The following is a 27,925-nucleotide window of genomic DNA, read 5'->3' as shown; positions in this document are numbered from 1 at the left end:
TGGGGCAGTTCCTTTCAGCAGACTGTGATATGGCCATTTCTTGGAGAGACTCTTTCCCCTTCAGGAGACTGTCAAACATGATGACAACACCACCCCAACTGGAGTTGCTGGGCACCTTCAATGTGGTGCTCTTATTCTTCTCACTTTGCTTGGTGATGTAGATTTCTGCTATAACTTGATGACCCTTCACATACCTAACCACTTCCTTTGCTCCATTGTTTTCTGTGCCATGATGTCCTAGGAGCAGATTCAATGCATGAGCAGCACAGCCAATGGGTGTGAGGGTAGGACTCCTCCACTTTAGACCAAGCAGCCTTCATGTTCGCAGCATTGTCTGTCACCAGTTCAAATACCTTCTGTGGTCCAAGGTCACTGATGACTGCCTTCAGCTCATCTGCAATGTAGAGACTGATGTGTCTGTTGTCCCTTGTGTCTGTGCTCTTGTAGAATACTGGTTGAGGGGTGGAGATGATGTAGTTAATTATTCCTTGCCCACGAACATTCGACCACCCATCAGAGATGATTGCAATACAGTCTTCTTTCTCTATGATTTGCTTGACCTTCACTTGAACTCTGCATCCAGCAAATGAGTAGATAAAGCATGTCTGGTTGGAGGGGTGTATGCTGGGCAAAGAACATTCAGAAATGTCTTCCAATACACATTGCCTGTGAGCATCAGAGGTGAACCAGTTGCATACAAAGCTCGAGCAAGACATTCATCAGCATTTCTCTGACTACGTTCCTCCATTGAGTCAAAAAACTTCTGATTCCAGGAGGACCATGAGCTGTTGCTATCGATAAGGTGTCTGATTCATAATTTTTACCTCGAATAGAAGTAGAGGGACTTTTATTAGAGGTTGCTTGTTGTGAGCGCTGAGGGAACTTTATGCACTTGGCCAGATGATTCTGCATCTTTGTTGCATTCTTCACATATGATTTGGCACAGTATTTGCAAATGTACACAGCTTTTCCTTCTACATTAGCTGCAGTGAAATGTCTCCACACATCCAGATAGTGCCGTGGCATTTTCCTGTAAAGATTAGGGGGGAAAATTTTTCAAAAACATATAGATACACAATTCCATGTACAGATAAATAGTTAAGCAGTTAGATGAAATAACTCCTTTGTAAACGTGTAAGGAAACAGGTGAATTTACACTCCTCAGTTAGCAGGCTCAAGCAAGCTAAATGGTACATGGTATCAAAAACTAACTAGCAGAAATTGTTAACAAGTTAGAAATGCTTTAAACACACTTTGCTGTAGGCTACTATTTATTAGTTAACCAAAAATAATGTATGTCATATAAAATATATTCACCCCACCCAGTATTGTCATCAAAACTTACCAGAAAGCATGTAGTCCTTGGCTTAGACAGTGTAGTAGTGTGGGCTCAATAGCATCTCATTGGTGTGCAAGATCTCTTCCATGTGATGGAAGAGTGCACTGTGCATGCAGAGGGTTGCAATTCCATTGAATTGGGGATAGGTAACCAAAATATGCCACAAGACCTAGAATTGCCTTATGTGTATCTCACAAAAAAAGGTTCACTGTTATAAACTAACTTTTTTGATGAATTTAAGCAAAATTCCCTTAATTTCCCACGGAAAATTTCTGGCAAAATTCCAGAAATTTACCGGAAAGTTTCCCACACTTTGCAACCCTAGTTAAGAACACTATAACAATATGGAAGAAAATGAAACGGATTCTACAAGAATCAATATCACTCCCTAAAAACACAACCCTATTGGTTAACATAGAAAACTAAAGGCATATAACCGTAAATGAATTGGTAATAGGAAATACATGTACTTCCATGACAGAATTAAAAAGCAATTTTGGACTGACAAATGTAGATATTTTCAAATACATGCAAATTAAAAGTTTTATATCACGATATTTCGATTTGAAATCTTGAAGGAATCCTATTTGAGTCATAAAATGATATGCATATGATAGGTAAAATATACAAAACCTTGCAGAGAGCCTATCCAACTGACTACTTCTTGGAAAACAATATAAACTATTGGAACCATGACTTAATAACGATCAGACCCTTTTTTACAATTTTTGCCTAAAATGTCACCAAAATCATATTCTTGATACCATTTGAAAGAAAACACTGAAGTTTGTGGAAATGTGAAAGGAATGTAGGAGAATATAACACATTAGATCTGGTAAAAGATGATACAATGAAAAAAAAAAAGTTTTTTCTTATTTTTTTTGTACCATCATCTTTGAAATGCAAGAGAAAGGTCATAATGAATTATTCTAGCCCAGGTGCAATTGACTTTGGCCACTAGATGGGAGCACTGTATGTGCAACATTTTAGAGTGATCCAGTGAAGTATTGCATATCTATTCAAAATGTTGTATCAAGACTGCCCAAATATGCCTAATTGGTTTATTCATATATTTTCAGGTTCATAATTGTGCACTCTACTCAAACAATAGCATGGTATTCTTTCACTCTAATAACTATTGTAAATTGGACAGTGCAGTTAGATTAAAAAGAATAAGCTTTCTGCCCATATCACTTTTTTTGTTTGTTTCTTACTACCACATGCTAATCTCATTAGCCTACATTAGCTCAACAGTCCCGCATACGGGACACCGATCCTGAAGAAGTTTTAAAAAGAACTGATATTGGCACAAGATGGAAGGAATCTTGGAATATAACTAATGAAATTACAAGTAACAAAAATATACTCTTAATCCAGTATAACCTAATGTACCGAATGTACTATAAAAGAGACCAAATTCACAAATTCTACCGCACAACAACATGAGTCATGTCTTAAATGTAAAATTAACAATGACTCAATAATCCATGACTTCTGGGAATAATATAAAGTCCAGAAGTTATGGAAGGCGTTAGAAAGTTGTCTTTTAGAAGTATTACAATGGAAATGTACTTTTAATCCATCTGTCTGCATATTTCAAGTCATGGGATATGGGGAGGGGGGGGGGGGGCAGTGAGATACCCAGTGGGTTGGACGATACCCTTTTTGTCAATTATCTTGAAAAAACATATACTTTAAAAACTGGAAATCAACCAATCCTCCATCATTAAGACAATGGAAAAACCATATCCTTTATTATCTAAATATTGAAAGAGTGTTGGCGACGGAGAGAAACAAAATTGTGAAATTTGAGGACATGTGGCGCAGAGTAGTGCAGGCACTGGAAATAGGGCTTAGAACAGGTGGGTCTGGGCAGGAGTGATGTTGTTGACGTTTGTGTGAGTATGAATGTTGTATTTTGTATGTGTTTGTTTTGTTTGAAAAATATATATGAGTAAAATATATTTAAGTCTTCCCTGTGGCTCAGTTGGTAGAGCATGGTGTTTGCAACGCCAGCATGTTGTGTGCAACGCAGGCTTGTGGGTTCGATTCCCACGGGGGGGCAGTACAAAAAAAAAATGAAATGTATGTATTCAATACTGTAAGTTGCTCTGGATAAGAGCGTCTGCTAAATGACTAAAATGTAAAAAATGATAAGCTCTTACATCGGCCACAGACAGCATGATCATACAGTCATCCGGAACAGCTGGTGCTCTCACGCATGGTTCAGTGTTGCTTGCCTTAAAGTAAGCATAGAAGACATTTAGCTCGTCTGGTAGGCTTACGTCACTGGGCAGCTCATGGCTCGGTTTCCCTTTATAATCTGTGATGGTTTGCAAGCCCTGTCACATCCAACAAGCATCAGAGCCGGTGTATTAGGATTCGATCTTACTCCTGTATTGATGCTTTGCCTGTTTGATGGTTAGTCGGAGGGACAGCTCTAGCCTTTAACCTCTATGGGCTAGGTGGGACGCTAGCGTGCCACCCGTGGTGCACTCCATCAACAGCAGGTGCATTTCAAGAGCGGCAAATTTGAATCCAAATAAATGTCAAAATTCAAATTTTTCAAACATACAACTATTTTACACCCTTTGAAAGATAAACATCTCCTTAATCTAACCACGTTTTACGATTTCAAAAAGGTTTTACGGCGAAAGCATAAATTTAGAGTATGTTAGGACAGTACATTTACAAGAGTTGTGTGTAATGTTTTGTCAATTCAAAGACCGGGTCACCAAAACCATAAAACCAGCTAAAATGATGCACTAACCTTTTACAATCTCCATCAGATGACACTCCTAGGACATTATGTTAGACAATGCATGCATTTTTAGTTCTATCAAGTTCATATTTATATCCAAAAACAGCGTTTTACTATGGCATTGATGTTGAGGAAATCGTTTCCCTCCAATAACCGGCAGTCAAGTCAGCGCCACAAATTAAATAATTAAAATTAGAAAACATTGGTAAAATATTATATTGTCATTTAAAGAATTATAGATTTACATCTCTTGAACGCAATCAACTTGCCAGATTTAAAAATAACCTTACTGGGAAATCACACTTTGCAATAATCTGAGCACTGCGCCCAGAAAAATACGCGTTGCGATACAGACTAGACGTCATGTTGGGGAGATCTAAAATCGAAAATACTATGTAAATAATCCATTACCTTTGATTCTCTTCATCAAATGTCACTTCCAGGTATCACAGGTCCATAACGAATGTAGTTTTGTTCAAAAAAGCTCATCATTTATGTCCAAAAATCTCCGTCTTGTTAGCACATGATCTAAGCCAGCCGGACTTTCGTCATGAACGAGGGGAAAAAAATATATTTACGTTCGTTCAAACATGTCAAACGTTGTATAGCATAAATCATTAGGGCCTTTTTTAACCAGAACATGAATAATATTCAAGGTGGACGAATGCATACTCTTTTATAACGTATTGGAACGAGGGTACCCAACATGAACTCGCGCGCCAGGTGTCTAATGGGACATCATCGTTCCATGGCTCTTATTCGGTCAGAACTCCCTCCAGAAGACTCAAAACACTTTGTAAAGGCTGGTGACATCTAGTGGAAGCAATAGGAAGTGCCAAAATATTCCTCAGCCCCTGTGTTTTTCAATGGGATAGGTTTAAAGGTAATACAACACATCAGGTATCCACTTCCTGTCAGAAAATGTCTCAGGGTTTTGCCTGCCAAATGAGTTCTGTTATACTCACAGACACCATTCAAACAGTTTTAGAAACTTTAGAGTGTTTTCTATCCATATATAATAAGTATATGCATATTCTAGTTACTGGGTAGGATTAGTAACCAGATTAAATCGGATAAAAAAATTTTATCCAGACGTGCAAATGCTGCCCCCTAGCCCTAACAGGTTAAATCAGTGTGGATGTTGCCTGTAATCTACTGCTTCTGGTTGGGATATGTAAGTATGTATGGTCACTTTGGGGACGACGTCGTCAACAAACTTATTAATGAAGCTGGTGACGGGTGTTGTAAACTCCTCAATGACATCGGATGATCCCGGAACATCTTCCAGTCTGTGCTAGCGAAACAGTCCTGTAGCTTAGCATCCGCTTCATCAGACCACTTCTGTATTGAGTGTGCCACTGGTACTTCCTGTTTGTTTTTTTTGTGAGGAGGAATCAAGATAGTTATGGTCAGATTTGTCAAATGGGAGAGCTTTGTATGCGTTTCTGTATGTGGAGTAAAGGTGATAGTTTTTTCTCACCCTTTAGTTGCACAGGAGACATGATGGTAGAAATTAGGTAAGACGGATTTCCGTTAAAATCACCGGCCACTAGGAGCACCATCTCTGGATGAGTATTTTCTTGTTTGCTTATGGCCCTATACAGCTTGTTGTGTGAGGTCTTATTGCCAGCATAGGTTTGTGGTGGTAAATAGACAGCTTCAAAAAATATAGATAAACTCTCTTGGTAAATAGTATGGTCTACAGCTTATCATGAGGTATTCTAACTCAGGTGAGCAGAACCTCATTAATATTAGCAATTGCACACCAGCTGTTGCTAACAAATACACACACCACCACCCTTGAGCTTACCCGACGCTGCAATTCTGTTCTGCCGATGCATAGAAAACCAGCCAAGTTCTGAAAAACATAAGATATAACAGTTCTTCAGGTCCCGTTGATAAGATAGTCTTGAACGTCGCTAGTTCAGTTTGTTCTCCAGTGATTGTACACTGAACAAAAATATAAACACAACATATGAAGTGTTGGTCCCATATTTCATGAGCTGAAATAAAAGATCCCAGAAATTTTACAGACGCAAAAAAAAAGTATTTCTCTCAAATTTTGTGCATAAATTTATGTACATCCCTGATAGTGAGCATTTCTCCTTTATCAATATAAATCAATCCACCTGACATGTGTGGCATATAAAAAGCTGATTAAACAGCATAATCATAATTGCTGGGTACAATAAAAGGGCCACAGATGTCTCAAGTTTTGAGGGAGCGTACAATTGGCATGTTGACTGCAGGAATGTTCTCCAGAGCTGTTCCCAGAAAATTGAATGTTCATGCCTCTACCATAAGTCACCTCCAACGTCATTTTAGAGAATTTGGCAGTACGTCCAACCAGCCTCACAACCTCAGACCATGTGTATGGTGTCGTGAGGGTGAGCGGTTTGCTAATATCAACGTGCCCCATGGTGACGGAGTTATGGTACGGGCAGGCATATGATACGGACAATGAACACAATTGCATTTTATCGATTGCAATTTGAATGCACACATTTTTTTTTACAAAATTGTAGGGGGTAGGGTCCCAAAGACACTCCCCATTATTGATTAAGGAGACCTTAAGATTCATATGTTTTGCAGCAGGCCTTATAATAGATACTGTTGCTATGTGTCTAAAACTCTGCCACTATACGTTGCACAAGCCATATACATAAGTCTTTGTGGTTAAGCTACAAGAGTGTGTTTGCAGGCTAGGTCTGAGTCAGATCAAAACTAGATAAAGAAAAGTAACCACTCTCTGGTTTTGACATTTTGATCTTGTGTGACAGTGGACAATGCTAATGAATTCAGAGAAGCTACTGTACTAGGTTACCTTATAAGGTAACCTCAGTTTATTGCTGTATACATACATTGACGTATGTATAAAATCACATGTATAAAATCAGCTGCGCCCTTAGGTGGGTTGCAGAACTTACTCTGAAACATACAAGCTGTGTTTCCATTGTCAACTTCTGTCTGCTATTGCATAGACAAAGGTTTAATTGATTTATTTAAAGAAGATATTGTCTGACTGCTGATTTCACCAATAAGCCAATGATTGACAAGGAACAAGGAAACTACCCTGACAAAATCCTGAGACCTATTGTGAGGCCCATTTTTTTAAGGTATTTGTGACCAACAGATCTGTATTCGCAGTCATGTTAAATCCATAGATTAGGGCCTAATTTATTTATTTCAATTGACTGATTTCCTCATATGAACTGTAACTCAGTAAAATCTTTGAAATTGCTGCATGTTGCTTTATATTTTGTTCAGTATACATTTGCCAATAGAACAGAGGGTAGAGGCGGATTATTTACTTGTCGCCGTAGTTTCATCAGGGTACCAGCCAGTCGGCCTCTATATTACCGTCTCTTTCTCTTCCGAGTGTCAGGGATTAGGGCCTGGTCGGGGGTGTCCTGTGCTGCCGACTAATTGAAGTAGTAATCTTCAGAATGGATGAACTGCCTGCTACCGGACACCCCCACTCTTTGACTGGAAGGAGAGCGAGTGCGCAAATTTGTTTGAGTGAATTGTTTGTCATAGAAAGTTAAGTTTAACAGGGTAGAGTCTATTTTGTTTAATAAAAAAGGATTGGGTGTAATTACAGATATTTTCATTCTCCTCTACACCACAGGCTGGATGCCGCACCAATGTGTCACCGCCATGTCAACACTCCTTGACTTAATGGCCAATGCCTTCCAGGGACCCCTCCCCAAAGAAGTATCCCACTCCCCTGGAAGATAGAGCAAGACTGGGGCTTCTGGTGGATTTAGCGTATTGTACTGTAACCAATCCTGCTGCCCAACAATGGAAGCACGTCACCTGCCATAGGCCAAATGAAGGGAAGCGGCCTGTGATGAGTTGGGCTTCTTTGGCGTTGGGAAGTCAGACCCAAATTCAGTTGTTGAACAGCAACATCACCTATCCGGATTCCTTCCCAGGGGGATTCTGTCTCGGACTCGGATCCTCCACATTCCCAGGAGGACTATGCCTCACACTCGGATCTCTTACTGGACCTCGAGGGTGTCTGATGCACCGGCTCCTCCATCAGCCACAATGGGTTTTGTGGCTGGTTCAAGGAGCAAGAACTGCCAGACTTCCTCTGCCATTTCACCAGCCATTATCATCAGCAGCTCTATGGTGAGAATCTCGGTTCCAGGGGAAAAATCCCTGTGCTATCCTGGTGCATGAGTAGAGGACATTACTAGGCTGTTTCCTATCGTTCTACTACAGCTGCCGGGGACTGACACTGTCATAGTCCATGTGGGGTCAAATTACATTAGGAGGGCTAGCTCTGACCTGCTGAAACTGGATTTTAAAGAACTGATTCAACCTCTAAAGACTCCAAAAAGCAGCCAATTATTTCAGGCCCTGTGCCATCACTGAGCTGCGAGAGCGAAAGAGTTATTGTAGCTCTGTTGGAATAACTTTTAAAGATAGTTCAACACCTTTTGGAAACAGAAGATGCTCTACAGGAATGACAGAGTCTAAATCAAATTTTATTGGTCACATACACCTGATTAGCAGATGTTATTGCGAAATGCTTGTGCTTCCATCTCCGACAGTGCAGTAATATCTAACAAGAAATATCTAAGAAATTACACAACATATACCCAATACACACAAATCTATGTAGAAATGAATAAAGACTGTATACATATATGGACGAGCGATGTCAGAGCGGAACGGACTAAGATACAGTAGAATAGTATAGAATACAGTATATAAATGTGAGATGAGTAATGCAAGATATGTAAACATTATTAAAGTGACTAGTGTTCCATTTCTTAAAGTGGCCAGTGATTTCTAGTCTATGCCTATAGGCAGCAGCATCTAATGTCTTAGTGATGGCTGTTTAACAGTCTGATGGCCTAAGATAGAAGCTGTTTTTCAGTCTCCCGGCCCCAGCTTTGATGAACCTGCACTGACCTCGCCTTCTGGATGATAGCGGGTGAACAGGCAGTGGCTCGGGTGGTCGAGGTCCTTGATGATCTTTTTGGCCTTCCTGTGACAACGGGTGCTGTAGGTGTCTTGGAGGGTGGGTAGTTCTCCCACTGTAATGCGTTTGGCAGACCGCACCGCCCTCTGGAGAGCCTTGCGGTTGCGGGTGGTGCAATTGCGTTACCAGGCAGTGATACAGCCCGACAGGATGCTTTCAATTGTGCATCTGTAAAACTTTGTGAGGGTTTTAGGTGACAAGCCAAATTTGAAGAGTCTCTGTAACGTCTTCTTCACCACACTGTTTGTGTGGGTGGTCCATTTCAGTTTGTCAGTGATGTGTACGCCAAGGAACTTGAAGTTTTCCACCTTCTCCACTGCAGTCCCGTCGATGTAGATATGGGGGTGCACCCTCTGCTGTTTCCTTCAGTCCATGATCATCTCCTTTGTTTTGTTGACGTTGAGTGAGAGGTTGGTTTCAAGGCACTACACTCCCAGAGCCCTCACCTCCTCCCTGTAGGCTGCCTCGTCAACGTTGGTAATCAAGCCTACTACTGTTGTGTAGTCTGCAAACTTGGGTCGAGGGTGAACAGGCAGTACAGGAGGGGGCTGAGCACGCACCCTTGTGGGGCCCAAGTGTTGAGGATCAGCGGAGTGGAGCTGATGTTTCCTACCTGAGCCACCTGGGGGTGACTCATCAGGAAGTCCAGGACCCAGTTAAACAGCGTGGGGTTCAGACCCAGGGCCTCGAGTTTAATGATGAGCTCGGAAGGCACTATGCTGTTGAATGCTGAGCTATAGTCAATGAACAGCATTCTTACATAGGTATTCCTCTTGTCCAGATGGGATAGGGCAGTGTGCAGAGTGATGGCGATTGCATCGTCTGTGGATCTATTGGGGCGGTAAGCAAATTGAAGTAGGTCTAGGGTGGCAGGTAAGGTAGAGGTGATATGATCCTTGACTAGTCTATCAAAGCACTTCATGATGACAGAGGTGAGTGTTACGGGGCGATTAGTAATTTAGTTCAGTTACCTTTGTCTTCTTATTTACAATGACGGCCTACCCCGGCCAAACCCGGAAGACGCTAGGCTAAATGTGTGCCGCCCTATGGGACTCCCAATCACGGCCGGATTTGATACAGCCTGGATTCGAACCAGGGACTGTAGCGACACCTTTTGCACTGAGATGCAGTGCCTTAGACCGCTGCATCCATGTGTGTATGTTAACTATTTAACTGTACTAAACTCAGCAAAAAAAGAAATGTCCCTTTTTCAGGACGTTGTCTTTCAATGATAATTTGTAAAAACCAAATAACTTCACAGATCTTCATTGTAAAGGGTTTAAACACGTTTGCCATACTTTTTAAATGAACCATAAACAATTAATGAACATGTACCTGTGGAACGGTCGTTAAGACACTAACAGGGCAATTAAGGTCACAGTTATGTAAACTTAGGTCACTAAAGAGGCCTTTCTACTGACTCTGAAAAACACCAAAAGAAAGATGCCCAGGGTCCCTGCTCATCTGTGTGAATGTGCCTTAGGCTTGCTGCAAGGAGGCATGAGAACTGCAGAAGTGGCCAGGGAAATAAATTGCAATGTCCGTACTGTGAGACACCTAAGACAGCACTTCAGGGAGACAGGACGGACAGCTGATCATGCACACAGTGGCAGACCACATGTAACAACACCTGCACAGGATCGGTACATCCGAACATCACACCTGCGGGACAGGTACAGGAATGCAACAACAACGACTGCCGAGTTACACCAGGAACGCACAATCCCTCCATCAGTGCCCAGACTGTCCACAATAGACTGAGAGAGGCTGGACTGAGGGCTTGTATGCCTGTTGTAAGGCAGGTCCTCACCAGACATCACCGGCAACAACGTCGCCTATGGGCACAAACCCACCATCGATGGACCAGACAAGCAAAAGGTGCTCTTCACTGACGAGTCGCGGTTTTGTCTCACCAGGGGTGATGGTCGGATTCAGGTTTATCGTCGAAGGAATGAGCGTTACACCGAGGCCTGTACTCTGGAGCGGGATCGATTTGGAGGTGGAGGGTCCGTCATGGTCTGTGGCGGTGTGTCATTTGTTTGTCATTGCAGGCAATTGCAACGCTGTGAGTTACAGGGAAGACATCCTCCTCCCTCATGTGGTACCCTTCCTACAGGCTCATCCTGACATGACCCTCCAGCATGACAATGCCACCAGCCATACTGCTCATTCTGTGCGTGATTTCCTGCAAGACAGGAATGTCAGTGTTCTGCCATGGCCAGCGAAGAGCCCAGATCTCAATCCCATTGAGCACGTCTGGGATCTGTTGGATCAGAGGGTGAGGGCTCAGGCCAATCCCCCCAGAAATGTCCGGGAACTTGCAGGTGCCTTGGTGGAAGAGTGGGTAACATCTCACAGCAAGAACTGGCAAATCTGATGCAGCCCATGATCAAATAAAATACAATTTTATTTGTCACATACACATGGTTAGCAGATGCTAATGCGAGTGTAGCGAAACGCTGGTGCTTCTAGTTCCAAGCATGCAGTAATATCTAACAAGTAATCTAACAATTTCACAACAACTACCTTATACACACAAGTGTAAAGGAATGATTAAGAATATGTACATATAAATATATGGATGAGTGATGGCCAAACGGCATAGGCAAGATGCAGTAGATGGTATAGAGTACAGTATATACATATGAGATGAGTAATGTAGGTTATGTAAACATTATATAAAGTGGCATTGTTTAACTTCTCTAGGGCCGGCGGGACGAAATCGTCCCACCTACATAACAGCCAGTGGAATCCTGTGGCGCGTTATTCAAATACCTTAGAAATGCTATTACTTTTATGCTATTACTGCTATTAATTTCTCAAACATATGACTATTTTACACCATTTTAAAGACAAGACTCTCGTTAATCTAACCACACTGTCCGATTTCAAAAAGGCTTTACAACGAAAGCAAAACATTAGATTATGTCAGCAGAGTACCCAGCCAGAAATAATCAGACACCCATTTTTCAAGCTAGCATATAATGTCACAAAAACCCAGAAGACAGCTAAATGCAGCACTAACCTTTGATGATCTTCATCAGATGACACTCCTAGGACATTATGTTATACAATACATGCATGTTTTGTTCAATCAAGTTCATATTTATATCAAAAAACAGCTTTTTTACATTAGCATGTGACGTTCAGAACTAGCATACCCCCCGCAAACTTCCGGTGAATTTACTAAATTACTCACGATAAACGTTCACAAAAAGCATAACAATTATTTTAAGAATTATAGATACAGAACTCCTCTATGCACTCGATATGTCCGATTTTAAAATAGCTTTTCGGTGAAAGCACATTTTGCAATATTCTCAGTAGATAGCCCGGCATCACAGGGCTAGCTATTTAGACACCCAGCAAGTTTAGCACTCACCAGTCAGATTTACTATAAGAAAAATTTTATTACCTTTGGTGTTCTTCGTCAGAATGCACTCCCAGGACTTCTACTTCAATAACAAATCTTGGTTTGGTCCCAAATAATCCATAGTTATATCCAAATAGCGGCGTTTTGTTCGTGCGTTCAAGACACTATCCGAAAGGGTAAATAAGGGTTACGAGCATGGCGCATTTCGTGACAAAAAATGTCTAAATATTCCATTACCGTACTTCGAAGCATGTCAACCGCTGTTTAAAATCAATTTTTATGCCATTTTTCTTGTAAAAAAGCGATAATATTCCGACCGGGAATCAGCATTTAGGTAAACAGACGAAAGAAAATAAAGCATGGGGTCGACTCGGGCACGCGCCTAAGCCCATAGTACTCTGATCGGCCACTTGCCAAAAGCGATAATGTGTTTCAGCCAGAGGCTGCATCGATATCGTTCAGCTTTTTCCCGGGCTCTGAGAGCCTATGGGAGCCCTAGGAAGTGTCACGTTAGAGCAAAGATCCTCAGTCTTCAATAAAAAGAGCCCAGATGAACAACAACTTGTCAGACAGGCCACTTCCCATATAGAATCCTCTCAGGTTTTTGCCTGCCATATGAGTTCTGTTATACTCACAGACACCATTCAAACAGTTTTAGGAACTTTAGGGTGTTTTCTATCCAAAGCCAATAATTATATGCATATTCTAGTTACTGGGCAGGAGTAGTAACCAGATTAAATCGGGTACGTTTTTTATCCGGCCGTGTCAATACTGCCCCCTACCCCCAACAGGTTAAGTGACTAGTGATACATTTATTACATCCAATTATTAATTATTAAAGTAGCTAGAGATTGAGTCTGTATGTTGGCAGCAGCCACTCAATGTTAGTGATGGCTGTTTAATAGTCTGATGGCTGTTGCGCCTTCTTCACCACGCTGTCTGTGTGGGTGGACCATTTCAGTTTGTCCGTGATGTGTACGCCGAGGAACTTAAAACTTTCCACCTTCTCCACTACTGTCCCGTCGATGTGGATAGGGGGGTGCTCCCTCTGCTGTTTCCTGAAGTCCATGATCATCTCCTTTGTTTTGTTGACGTTGAGTGTGAGGTTATTTTCCTGACACCACACTCCATGGGCCCTCACCTCCTCCCTGTAGGCTGTCTCTTCGTTGTTGGTAATCAAGCCTACCACTGTGGTGTCGTCTGCAAACTTGATGATTGAGTTGGAGGCGTACATGGCCACGCAGTCATGGGTGAACAGGGAGTACAGGAGGGCTGAGAACGCACCCTTGTGGGGCCCCAGTGTTGAGGATCAGCGGGGTGGAGATGTTGTTTCCTACCCTCACCACCTGGGGGTGGCCCGTCAGAAAGTCCAGGACCCAGTTGCACAGGGCGGGGTCGAGACCCAGGTTCTCGAGTTTAATGACGAGTTTGGAGGGTACTATGGTGTTGAATGCTGAGCTGTAGTCGATGAACAGCATTCTTCCATAGGTATTCCACTTGTCCAGATGGGTTAGGGCAGTGTGATTGTGATTGCGTTGTCTGTGGACCTATTGGGGCGGTAAGCAAATTAGAGTGGGTGGTGATATGATCCTTGACTAGTCTCTCAAAGCACTTCATGATGACGATAGTCGTTTAGCTCAGTTACCTTAGCTTTCTTTGGAACAGGAACAATGGTGGCCCTCTTGAAGCATGTGGGAACAACAGACTGGGATAGGGATTGATTGATTATTGTCACGTCCTGACCATATACTTAGGTTTTTTTTGTATTGTATTTGGTCAGGACGTGGCAGTTATGTTTGGTTATGGTATAGTGGGGTTGTGAGTGTTGGGGTAGGTTCTAGGTTAGGTATTTCTATGTGGAGTTTAGTGAGTGTATGTTTGTTTGGTTAATTGGGGTTGGGACTCTCAGTTGAAGGCAGGTGTTGTCTATCTGCCTTTGATTGAGAGTCCCATATAGTGGGGTGTGTTTGTTTGATTTTTGTGGGTAATTGTAATTTTGCACTGTGTTTCGTTTCACCTGTGAAACTGTCACCTTTCTCCTCTGCGTGTTTATTTTGTTTTGTCGTTTCCATCTAAAATAAAGATGATGTGGAACAGTCAACCTGCTGCGTATTGGTCATCGAAGTGATTTCGACATATCTTCCGATGAGGGAGAATACGAGGAACGTGACAGAATTACCCACCGACAACGGACCAAGCAGCAGAGGAAGGAGCAGCACAAGGAGAGGCACCAGGAGAAAGGCTATCTGGAGTCATGGACTTGGGAGGAAATCCTGGACGGGAAAGGACCATGGACTCAAGCTGGGGATTATCGCCGCCCACAGTGGGAGATCGAGGCGGCGAGAGCTGAGAGGCGCTGGTATGAGGAGAGGGAGCGCAACGGACACGGGAGGCAGCCCCACAATTTTTTTTGGGGGCACACGGGGAGATTGGCGGAGTCAGGTGGTAGACCTAAGCCAACTCCCCGTGCTTACCGGAAGCAGCGTGGTACTGGTAAGACACCGTGTTATGCTGTGGAGCGCACGGTGTCCCCAGTGCACGTTCAAAGCCCGGTGCGCTACATACCAGCCCCCCGCAAGTGCCATGCGAGTGCAGGCATCGAGCCAGGGCGGATGGTGCCAGCTCAGCGCGTCTGGTCTCCAGTGCGCCTCCTCGGTCCAGGTTATCCTGCGCCGGCGTTGCGCACTGTGTCTCCAGAGCGCTGGGAGGGTCCAGTTCGCCCAATGCCTGCTCTCCGCCCGTGCCGGGCCAAAGTGGGCATTCAGCCTGGAGTGTGGGTAAAGAGTGTCCGTACCAGAACTCCAGTGCTCCCCCACAGCCCGGTTTATCCTGTGCCTCCTCCTCGGACCAGGCCTCCAGTGGGTCTCCCCATCCTGGTTCATCCTGTGCCACCTCCCAGGACCAGGCCTCCAGTGGGTCTCCCCATCCTGGTCCGTCCTGTGCCACCTCCTCGGACCAGGCCTCCAGTGGGTCTCCCCATCCTGGTTCATCCTGTGCCACCTCCCAGGACCAGGCCTTCAGTGGGTCTCCCCAGCCTGGTGAGTCCTGTGCCACCTCCCAGGACCAGGCCTTCAGTGGGTCTCCCCATCCTGGTTCATCCTGTGCCACCTCCCAGGACCAGGCCTCCAGTGGGTCTCCCCATCCTGGTTCATCCTGTGCCACCTCCCAGGACCAGGCCTTCAGTGGGTCTCCCCAGCCTGGTGAGTCCTGTGCCACCTCCCAGGACCAGGCCTTCAGTGGGTCTCCCCATCCTGGTTCATCCTGTGCCACCTCCCAGGACCAGGCCTTCAGTGGGTCTCCCCAGCCTGGTGAGTCCTGTGCCTGTGCCCAGGGCCAGGCATCCATCATGTCTCCCCAGCCTGGTGAATCCTGGGTCAGGGCCGTCGGAGGATCCGACACCGGGTGCGGCCCAGAGGATCCGACACCGGGGTGCGGACCAGAGTATCCGACAACCTCTTGCGACCCGGGACTGAGGGGAGCTGCCTGTGACCCAGAACCGGGTGAGTCTGGTCACAATTCTAAAATAAAGTTGATTAACTATGACTGTGATGATTCTGCCTACAACCCAGAACCGAAGGAGTCTGCTTACAGCCTGGGACCGACGGAGTCGGCCCACGAACCAGAACCAAAGAAGTCTGCCTACTGTCCTAAGCCCAACAGGTCTGTCTACGGTCTGTTGGACAGCAGGCCAGAACCGGAGCCACCTCCAATAGAGGTGGGTTGGGGAGGGGGGGTGTAGCACTGTAACGTCGTTGACGGCAGCCACCCTCCCTTCCCTCCCTTTAGTTAGGAGGTTAATTGTGTGTTGTTTTTTTTTTTTTTTTTTTTCTGTTGGTTTTGTGCATTCAGTGTATGCACCTTTAGGGGGGGGTAATGTCACGTCCTGACCATATACTTAGGTTTTTTTGTATTGTATTTGGTCAGGACGTGGCAGTTATGTTTGGTTATGGTATAGTGGGGTTGTGAGTGTTGGGGTAGGTTCTAGGTTAGGTATTTCTATGTGGAGTTTAGTGAGTGTATGTTTGTTTGGTTAATTGGGGTTGGGACTCTCAGTTGAAGGCAGGTGTTGTCTATCTGCCTTTGATTGAGAGTCCCATATAGTGGGGTGTGTTTGTTTGATTTTTGTGGGTAATTGTAATTTTGCACTGTGTTTCGTTTCACCTGTGAAACTGTCACCTTTCTCCTCTGCGTGTTTATTTTGTTTTGTCGTTTCCATCTAAAATAAAGATGATGTGGAACAGTCAACCTGCTGCGTATTGGTCATCGAGTGATTTCGACATATCTTCCGATGAGGGAGAATACGAGGAACGTGACAATTATGTCCGTAAACACACCAGCCAGCTGGTCTGCACATGCTCTGAGGACGCGGCTAGGGATGCCGTCTGGGCCTGCAGCCTTGCGAGGGTTAACGCGTGTTAATGTTTTACTCACGTTGGCTGCGGTGAAGGAGAGGCCGCAGGTTTTGGTAGCGAGCCGTGTCAGTGGCACTGTATTGTCCTTAAAGCAAGCAAAGAAGTTGTTTAGTTGGTCTGGGAGCAAGACATCGGTGTCCGCGACATGGCTGGTTTTATTTTTGTAGTCCGTGATTGACTGTAGACACTGCCACATACGTCTCGTGTCTGAGCTGTTGAATTGCGACTCTACTTTGTCTCTATACTGACGCTTAGCTTGTTTTATTGCCTTGCGGAGGGAATAGCTACACTGTTAGTATTCGGTTATGTTTCCGGTCGCCTTACCATGATTAAAATCAGTCGTTCGCGCTTTCAGTTTTGCACTAATTCTGCCATCAATCCATGATTTCTAGTTGGGGAAGGTTTTAATATTCACTGTGGTACCACATCACCGATGCACTTGCTAATAAACTCGCTCACCAAATCAGCGTATACATCAATGTTATTGTCCGATGCTATCCGGAACATATCCCAGTCCACGTGATCGAAGCAATCTTGAAGCGTGGAATCCGATTGGTCGGACCAGCGTTGAACAGACCTGAGCATGGGCGTTTCCTGTTTTAGTTTCTGTCTATAGGCTGGGAGCAACAAAATGGAGTCGTGGTCAGATTTGCTGAAAGGAGGGCGAGGGATGGCTTTGTATGTGTCACGGAAATTAGAGTAGCAATGGTCCAGAGTTTTACCAGCCCGGGTCGCGCATTCGATATGCTGATAAAATTTAGGGAGCCTTGTTTTCAGATTAGCCTTGTTAAAATCCCCAGCTACAATAAATGCAGCCTCAGGATATGTGGTTTCCAGTTTACATAGAGTCCAATGAAGTTCTTTCAGGGCCGTCGAGGCGTCTGCTTGGGGGGGATATACACGACTGTGATTATAATCTAAGAGAATTCTCTTGGTAGATAATGTGGTCGGCATTCGATCGTAAGGAATTCTAGGTCAGGTGAACAAAAGGACTTGAGTTCCTGTATGTTGTTATGATCACACCACGACTCGTTAATCATAAGGCATACACCCCCGCCCTTCTTCTTACCAGAGAGATGTTTGTTTCTGTCGGCATGATGCGTGAAGAAACCGGGTGGCTGTACCGACTCTGATAATGTATCCCGAGTGAGCGATGTTTCCGTGAAACAAAGAATGAATTTTTTCTACCTTGTTGTCAAGAGACTGGACATTTGCGAGTAGTATACTCAGGAGCGGTAGGCGATGAGCCCTTATACGGAGCCTGACCAGAAGACCACTTCGTCTGCGGCGCCGTTGTATTTGGTTGCCTACTGGGATCCGATCCATTGTCCTGGGTGGTGGTCCAAACAGAGGATCCGCTTCGGTAAAGTCGTATTCCTGGTCGTAATGTTGGTAAGTTGACGTTGCTCTTATATCCAATAGTTCCTCCCAGCTGTATGTAATAAGACTTAAGATTTCCTGGGGTAACAGTGTAAGAAATAATACGTAAAAAAACAAAATACTGCATAGTTTCCTAAGAACGCGAAGCGAGGCGTCCATCTCTGTCAGCACCAAAAACGTTTTTTTCCCCCATGAGTAGATGCACTGTAGTACTTAATGTAGCTGATGGCCACACCAGATAATGACTGTTACTTTTGACCTTCCCCCTTTGTTCAGGGACACATTATTCCATTTCTGTTAGTCACATATCTGTGGAACTTGTTCAGTTTTTGTCTCAGTTGTTGAATCTTGTTATGTTCATAGAAATATTTACACATGTTAAGGTTGCTGAAAATAAACGCAGTTGACAGTGAGAGGACATTTCTTTTTTTGCTGAGTTTATTATGTATGCTATTGCCCCGACGGTTGATCTGGATGTGTCAAAACTACGGTCAGATTTTATAGCTATGCAAGAAACTAAATACATGTTGTTTTCAAACTCTCGTAAGAATGTTTCAGATGAACTATATGTTCACTCATTAGATGGTTCTCCAATCGAACGTGTGCCCTCATATAAATACTTACGCATTTGGATTGATATGGATTTGACGTTTAAAAAACATATAGGTGAGTTGTTTCAGATAAATTCAACTTTGAATCTTTTCTCCAAAAACAGATCGTGCCTTTCTCTAAGCAGTAGGAAGCAGATTATTTAGTCAACCTTTTTATCGGTTCTTGATTATGGTGATATTATTTATCAAAGTGCAGCTGCTACTACTCTTAAACCTTTGGATGCCATCGGCCATAGTGCCCTTCGTTTTGTTACAAATGACAGTTTTGACACTCATCACTGTGTCAAAAGGTTGGCTGGACTTCGCTAAAGACCCGTAGATCTCTACATGACTCACTTTTTGTTTACAAGGCCCTACATCATAAACTTCCGTCTTATCTTTGCTTTTGAAGTATAGACAACTGATTTAACCAATCCTGTGAACGGGTTAACTCTCGAGGTTCCTAGGGTCTCCATAGAGCTAGGTAAATCTGCTTTTAGTTGAATTGCACTCTTGCTGGAACAAAATTCTAAATACATTTAATCTTGATGTTCTGGTGCAGTTCTGGAAATGTAGTATTGATTGGGAACTTATTTGTGGAGGAATGTTCTGAGTGATTTGTGATGTTTTATTTGCGCTTCCTATGATTGTAATTTTTATAATAATGTGTATATTTACATTGTATATAGAAGGCACATTTGAATAAGAGATCGAGGACTCAATATGTTTCCCCTGTTAAAATAAAGGTTAAATAAAAATAAACGGTGCTGCTATTGTTTATCTTATATCCTGATGCCTAGTCACTTTACCTTAAAACTAGAAAGATGTCAATGACCAATGTTCCCTCTAATTACTTTCGGCACTGAGCAAATTTCAGGTCTGCTGAGCGCAAATGTTGTGAAAATTCGATGTTTGCATTATTTATGCTAAGGTAGCAGCTACTCTTCCTGGTGTCCTTCAGAATTAAGGCAGCTATACAATTTTAAAAAGATTACAACACATTCACAGATTTCACAACACACTGTGGGCCCTCAGGCCCCTAATCCACCACTACCACATACAGTACCAGTCAAAAGTTTGGACATACAGTTGAAGTCGGAAGTTTACATACACCTTAGCCAAATACATTTCAACTCAGTTTCACAATTCCGGACATTTAATCCTAGTTATAATTCCCTGTTTTAGGTCAGTTAGGATCACCACTTTATTTTAAGAATGTGAAATAATAGTAGAGAGAATGATTTATTTCACACCAATACCTTGACGTTGTTGTCCTTAAGCCATTTTGCCACAACTTTGGAAGTATGCTTGGGGTCATTGTCCATTTGGAAGACCCATTTGCGACCAAGCTTTAACTTCCTGATTGATGTCTTGAGATGTTGCTTCACTATATCCACATAATTTTCCTGCCTCATGAAGCCATCTATTTTGTGAAGTGCACCAGTCCCTCCTGCAGCAAAGCACCCCCACAACATGATGCTGCCACCCCTGTGCTTCACGGTTGGGATGGTGTTCTTCGGCTTGCAAGCCTCCCCTTTTTTCCTCCAAACATGACAATGGTCATTATAGCCAAACAGTTCTATTTTTGTTTCATCAGACCAGAGGACATTTCTCCAAAAAGTACAATCTTTGTCCCCATTTGCAGTTGCAAACCGTAGTCTGGCTTTTTTATGGCGGTTTTGAAGAATTGGCTTCTTCCTTGCTGAAATGCTTTTCAGCTTATGTCGATATAGGACTAATTTTACTGTGGATATAGATTCTTTTGTACCTGTTTCCTCCAGCATCTTCACGAGGTCCTTTGCTGTTGTTCTGGGATTGATTTGCACTTTTCGCACCAAAGTACATTCATATCTAGGAGACAGAACGCGTCTCCTTCCTGAGCGGTATGTCGGCTTTGTGGTCCTATGGTGTTTATACTTGCGTACTATTGTTTGTACAGATGAACGTGGTACCTTCAGACGTTTGGAAATTGCTCCCAAGGATGAACCAGACTTGTGGAGGTCTACAATTTTTTTCTGAGGTCTTGGCTGATTTATTTTGGTTTTCCCATGATGTCAAGCAAAGAGGCACTGAGTTTGAAGGTAGGCCTTGAAATACATCCACAGGTACACCTTCAATTGAGTCAAATGATGTCAATTAGCCTATCAGAAGCTTCTAAAGCCATGACAGCATTTTCTGGAATTGTCCAAGCTGTTTAAAGGCACAGTCAACTTAGTGTATGTAAACTTCTGACCCACAGGAATTGTTATACAGTGAATTATAAGTGAAATAATTGTCTGTAAACAATTGTTTGAAACATTACTTGTGTCATGCACAAAGTAGATGTCCTAACCAACTTGCCAAAACTGTAGTTTGTTTGTTAACAAGAAATTTGTGGAGTGGTTGAAAAACGAGTTTTAATGACTCCAACCTAGGAAAACTTAACTTCAACTGTACCTACTCATTCAAGAGTTTTCTTTATTTTACAATTTTCTGCATTGTAGATTAATAGTGAAGACAACAAAATGAAGAAATAAAATATGGAATCATGTAGTAACCAAAAACGTGTTAAACAAATCAAAATATATTTGAGATTTTTCACAGTAACCACCCTTGATGACGGCTTTGCACACTCTTGGAATTCTCTCAACCAGCTTCATGAGGAATGCTTTTCCAACAGTCTTTTAGGAACAGTGAGTTAACTGCCTTGTTCAGGGGCAGAACGACAATTTTACCTTGTCAGCTCGGGGATTTGATACAGCAACCTTTCAGTTACGGGCCCAACGCTCTAACCACTAGGCTACCTGCCACCCCAAAGTCTTGAAGGAGTTCCCACATATGCTGAGCACATACATAGACACACTGGCTTTAGTCAAAGGTGAGGCAGGTAGCCTAGTGGTTAGCGCGTTGGGCCAGTAACTGAAAGGTTGCTAGATCAAATCCCCGAGCTGACAGGGTAAAAATCTGTTGTTCTGCCCCTGAACAAGGCAATTAACCCCCTGTTCCTAGGCTGTCATTGTCAATAAGAATTTGTTCTTAACTGACTTGCCTAGTTAAATAAAGATTGAAAAAAGTAATGGACCTGGACAGCTGCCCTGGGGAATTCCTGATTCTTCCTGGATTATGTTTGAGAGGCTTCTATTAAAGAACACCCTCTGTGTTGTGTTAGACAAGTAACTCTTTATCCACAATATAGCAAGGGGTGTAAATCCATAACACATATGCTTTTCCAGCAGACTATGATCCATAATGTCAACAACAAAAAACATGCAGGGCTTGACATTAACCTGTTTATCCACTTGTTCTTCAGACAAGGAGATGACTGAAAATGTTGCTGTGTTGTTTGATGCAAGAAACCACTTTACAGAATCAAATGCATTATTATTCCCATAACATTATTACAGAGAATCAGACAAATTATGCTACCTTCTGCCTATTGGCTACTTAGCTGATTTATGCCTGTCTCAAAATACAACACTGCCCCTTTACGACAAAAAAAAAAGCTCTTTACCTGACTCGCTTTTCAAAGATGTCTAGAAATGTACATGTTTTGGGCTCCTGTAGAAAGCAATCACTCCCCTATTGCTGACTACAAAGAATCTATAACTGGGCTAATAACTCACTAACTAGGAAAGGAAATGAACAAAATGTGCACATGTGGCTACATGCAGCTCTCGCTTTGATCTCAAAATAAGCTGCATCTATTGACCGCTTATGCTGTAAACACATTCCAGTTCAAAGTAAATGGCACAGATCCATACAGTACCAGTCAAAAGTTTGGAAACACCTAGTCATTCAAAGGTTTTTCTTTATTTTTTACTATTTTCTACATTGTAAATAATAGTGAAGACATCAAAACTATGAAATAACACATATGAAATCATATCGTAACCAAAAAAATGTTAAACTAATTTTATATTTCAGATTCTTCAAAGTAGTCACCCTTTGCCTTGATGACAGCTTTACACACTTGGTATTCTCTCAACCAACTTCACCTGGAATGCTTTTTCAACAGTTTTGAAGAAGTTCCCACATATGCTGAGCACTCTTTGGCTGATTTTCCTTCCAAATCATCCCAAACCATCTCAATTGGGTTGAGGTTGGCAGATTGTGAAAAGAGAAAGTGAAATATTACTCGATATTAAAAATGACCCAAGCCGCTAATAATAGCAACAATGCAAGCCTATCGACACACTTTCATACTAATTCATTACTGCTGTAGTGCTTGTTATAGCGTTGAGTGGAAATAAGAAGAACGCGCATTAGATTGGCTTATAAAAGTGTTGAATACAAAGTGTTGACAGTGCTGAGTAAGAACTTAAACAGCAGCTCTTTGCTGTATTCGTTGACAGTCTCTCTCTAGTCATGATTTTAAAAGTTTTGAAATCTCACAGTATAAACTTTGCTGTAGCTTTCATTTATGCCTGCTACGTTACTCCAGACATGGTAATCTGAGCCATCCGATTGGCCAGCGGTAGACCTATAGTGCACTTGATTTGCTCTCTGGGTCCGCCGGGAAGGCAGAGTTTGTACCTTCAGACACATGAAATGGTTCAAAATGGCATTCTCTCAACCAACTTCACTTGAAATGTTTTTTCAACAGTTTTGAAGAAGTTCCCAGATATGCTGAGCACTAGTTGTCTGCTTTTCCTTCACTCTGCGGTCCAACTCATCCCAAACCGTCTCAATCAGCTTAGATGGAACATTGTCCATGACCCCCAGTGAACTGCCTGTCTGTCTCTGACAAATTACACTGGTGATCAACCTGAAACACGATATGGGAAATGGGAAAATATGGGAAAACAGTGAAACACCCAGAGTATGACCTGAACACACTGCAGCAATATTAACTCTCATACAGGTACCAGAGTGGTTTGGTGTAAAAACATTTCTGGGGCCCATAGTTTTCCCTGATCTTGTAATCTAACCAGGTAAAAATCGGGACCTTATACGCTATGACATGATTAATCTGTTGTAAAAAGGTTTAATATGGGCTATGATGGGACCAGAATTTTTCTAATCAGGTCACATGGTTTTAAAACAAATCCTGGAAAAAGTCCTGGCCTTTGGGAGGATGAAAACTCTGTCAAACTGCAGCAACCTTGTACCTGTTAATATGAATTATATTTTAAAGAAGGAATAGGGGAGTTTCCTACACACAGACACAGAGAAAGCAACATGATTGGACAATACATCTCACAGGGCTGAGTTTGCTTTATGCAGGTTTGCATCGTGTAGTCCTGCCCTATGCAACTATAGGCCTAATAAAAAAAAATACTCACAGTCTATGCAAACTATCCAGTTAATAATTTTGGATTGAAAATGTCTAGGTAGCTTAGTCAGCCCAAGTTTGAATATAAACCAAATTTGATCCCACTCACATTCTCACAAACAAATGGTCTGTTTGAGTGGTAACGCTAAAGCAACTGACAGTCGACGAAAGTCAAGGAGTGAAGTCGGGGCAGCTGCATTTGCGACAGCCTAAAGTCTGACACTACTGTGGTTTTCTAACCGCAAGGCTCAGACCAACATGGCAGTGTTGCCATTGTTAATAAAATATTTTCTTTATAATGACAAAATAAACATGTATCTAACCCCCATATTACACACTCACACACTGAAATCATAATATAATATTATGTGTGTACACATTGTACAATCAATCAGTGAGAGAGATTCTCCAATATCACATTTATTGGTATATATCCACTGTACACATAAATCATGGCAAAATGGTTCCTGTCTTTCATCACGTTTGCGTGGGTCAAACAAAAACAAAAAGTGTTTGTTCACTTGTGTATGTTCACTTTTTTTTATGGAAAGGTGTCTATGTTCACTTTCAGTTGTTGTCCAACAGTCATGTATCTTCTCTCCCTCTCCCATTACTATTATAGCTGCAAGTTGTTTGGTTGTGTGCCAGAATGTTTAGGGTGAAATATGACTTTGTCGTAGAACTTTACATTATAACATTACTGTAGGACAGCCAGAGGCAGAGACAGCTCTTTCTGCTGTACTTACAGAGGAGAGTTTGACATTCTTCTAGCTCCCATGACCCTCACAGCTGAGCATGGGTACAATCAAACAACACAGATAATAGAGACACACACAGCTAAGCGTGGTTACAGTTACAGCATCATTAGATTAGAAGTACCACAGCTGGCTGTGGTTCAGAGCAGGATCACACACACATGTATGCACACGCACACACATACAGCACACTCCAGATATAGGAGTTAAGTACAGTCAAGTCCTGAGAAGTGCAGTGCATTGTGACTGTCGTGAATTCATGTAAATATCCTGAGAAATAAAGAAAAATGTAATTGATTTGGGCCTGGGCGTGCGTGGACTGAATCTCATTATAAAAACCATTGTGGATTAATTAAATCATTGATGCAGTTGCGTAACGGAAACATAGTCACCAGCAGAGTTGGTGTGTCCTGTGTGTGCGTGGGGGGGACGGGCTGGCATTCAAATTTCTTCGTACTCATAGGTGAACAATAGTAGGGCTAAATACCACAACGGACCCTTCTGTGTAATTACGAGTGCTTCATCACAGACTGTGGCTGAACCTGATTCAGAGGGGTTGGGTTAAATGCGGAAGACGCATTCAGTTGTACAACTGACTAGGTATCCCCCTTTCCCTTTCCTTTGGGGGATGAATAGCCTGGTTCCATTCCCATTTCTCGATATTTCACCCCAAGGCCCTACCCTTCTCTTGCCTAACTCTATCCCTTCTGCTGTCCCCCTAGTCTTTCAATTCACATCTCATGCCTGGTGAGGAAACATGAGGAGAGAAGGAAGGAGACTAGGAATAGGATGTGAATGTGAAAGATCAAGTAATTTACCAATATGAATAGTGGATACGAGAGTTGTGCTGATGCCTGTACCATACCATTATATCTCAATCCCAACCAATAGCCACAGAGCTATTTACTTTACAGAGCATTAACACTATAATCCTGGGTGGTATAGATTGGCACAGTCGTTTTTGGTGTCCTCACTGACCAGAAGTGGATATATGTTTGATAGACATTCTTGGATTAAGACGACACTTTCTAACCATAGATATAATCCTTCTCATAAACCCTCACCCCTAACCCTACATAACAACAAATAGCTCATATAATTATATTGCTATATATATTGCTATGTACTGGTGTCACAGGAGGTTAGTGGCAACTTAATTGGGGAGGACGGGCTCGTGGTAATGGCTGGAGCAGAATAAGTAGAGTGGTATCAAACACATGGTTTCTATATGTTCGATGCCATTCCATAAACGCCGTTTCAGACATTATTATGAGCCATCCTCTGCTCAGCAGCCTCCACTGACTGGTGTGTTACGGAATAACTTATGACAGTGACTAATATCTATCATAGAACAGGTAGCCTGCTGATCTAGATTTATCATGACAAGCGATAACAAAATGCATTCCACCAATTTGGAACACATTATCAGTATAATATTATGGTAGACTACATTTTGAATGATCTTGGCCATCATTGCTGCATTGCATGTCAAAGGCATGGCGATGCTTTGCTTGTCAAGTCAGATTTGTAATATAAAAGTCTCAGATAAATAACAATCCCTTTACATTGTAAATTAAAACCAGAAGAATGAATGTTTAAATAATGTTTACTAACTGCTTTACTCATCTCATATGTATATAGTGTATTCTATTCTATTGTATTTTAGTCAATGCCACTCCGACATTGCTCAGCCTAATATGTATATATTTCATAATACCTTTCTTTTACTTACTAGATTAGTGTGTATTGTTGTGAACTGTTAGATACTACTGCACTGCTGGAGCTTGGAACACAAGCATTTCGCTACACCTGCAATAACATCTGTTAAATATGTGTATGTGACCAATACCGTTTGATTTGATTTGGACAGATGAATACCAAATAGCTTAGTCAATCAAAGCCAGTCTCATTCATGTGATTGTAGGCTATTACACAAACTTACCCCATTGTTATTGTTGGTAAACCAAATCAGCAGATGAGCAGATGGAAAATGTTTTCTGACCAAATTCTGGACGTTGTTTCTGTTGGTTTGGCGCGGTGATTGCCCTCTATAATAGGCGTGTTTCTGCCTCTTCACCGTAGCTCATCCGAAAGAAATTCCACGGCAAATACTGCATTGTCACATTCACAACAGTGTGAAACTACACATAGCAGGAAAAATATTAATTCACTTGAGATTAATGCACATTGCCAGTACCAAAACTACTCAGTGTTGAAGCGGCATCCGGAAGCGCCATAGAGAGTTCGACAGAGAGAAATGTGTCCGTCAGACAATTGTCGGGTATATGAAAACAGGAGAGATGTTATTTCGTTGTTTTCGCTGTTTGATCTCCAAACGCCCCCTGACAAGTCCAGTCGATCGGTAAAGCACAGTACCCACTGTCCACAACCCTGAGCTCTCTCCTCTCCTCTCCTCTACGCCCTCTGGTCCCTGCTCTCTCGACCGGACAACTCAGTCCTCAGCAATGTATGTTGCCATAGACGAAGAGACAAAGCAGGAGGGAGTGAGCACAAAATCGGTCGTTTCCAGCAGGTGGCGTTTATTCGTTTATTTCTCTCACCAAGCGAGGAGTTTTTGACAAAACACACATCATGACAAGAGAGACCCCACAACACTACACACAGAGAGACCTAAAACAACAACATAGCATGGCAGCAACATGTGAAAACACAGCATGGTAGCAGCACAACATGACAACAACATGGTAGAAACACAACATGGCAGCAGCACATCATGGTAGCAGCACAGAACTTGGTACAAACATTATTGAGCACAGACAATAGCACAAAGGGCAAGAAGGTAGAGACAACAATACATCACACGAAGCAGCCACAACTGTCAGTAATAGTGTCCATGATTGAGTCTTTGAATTAAGAGATTGAGATAAAACAGTCCAGTTTAAATGTTTATTTCAGCTCTTTCCAGTAGCTAACTGCAGCAAACTGAAAAGAGGAGCGACCCAGGGATGTGTGTACTTTGGGGACCTTTAACAGAATGTGACTGACTGGCAGAACGGGTGTTGTATGTGGAGGATAAGGGCTACAGTAGGTGTGTCAATATCACAAAACAG

General features: G+C 42.6%; 1 protein-coding gene across 2 annotated transcripts in view; it reads right to left on the bottom strand.

The window, feature by feature from the left end:
• homer1b (homer scaffold protein 1b) overlaps positions 1-27,336 on the bottom strand; it is a 179,890-nt gene extending 152,554 nt beyond the window's left edge. Inside the window, exons 1-2 of one of the 2 annotated variants that reach the window (XM_014174926.2) lie at positions 26,797-27,336; positions 5,911-5,958 (exon numbers count right to left, since the gene is read on the bottom strand). In XM_014174926.2, the coding sequence (XP_014030401.1) occupies positions 5,911-5,958; positions 26,797-26,801 (53 nt within the window). In that variant the 5' untranslated portion in view covers positions 26,802-27,336. The remainder of the gene's footprint in view (positions 1-5,910; positions 5,959-26,796) is intronic. The other variant, XM_014174927.2, reaches the window with a different exon arrangement.
• Between the last annotated feature and the right edge of the window lie 589 nt (positions 27,337-27,925).

The sequence above is a fragment of the Salmo salar genome, chromosome ssa26, assembly GCF_905237065.1.
Source record: "Salmo salar chromosome ssa26, Ssal_v3.1, whole genome shotgun sequence".
Lineage (NCBI taxonomy): Eukaryota > Metazoa > Chordata > Actinopteri > Salmoniformes > Salmonidae > Salmo > Salmo salar.
The sequence above is the reverse complement of the archived record's forward strand: the minus strand, read 5'-3'. Positions and strand labels throughout refer to the sequence as shown.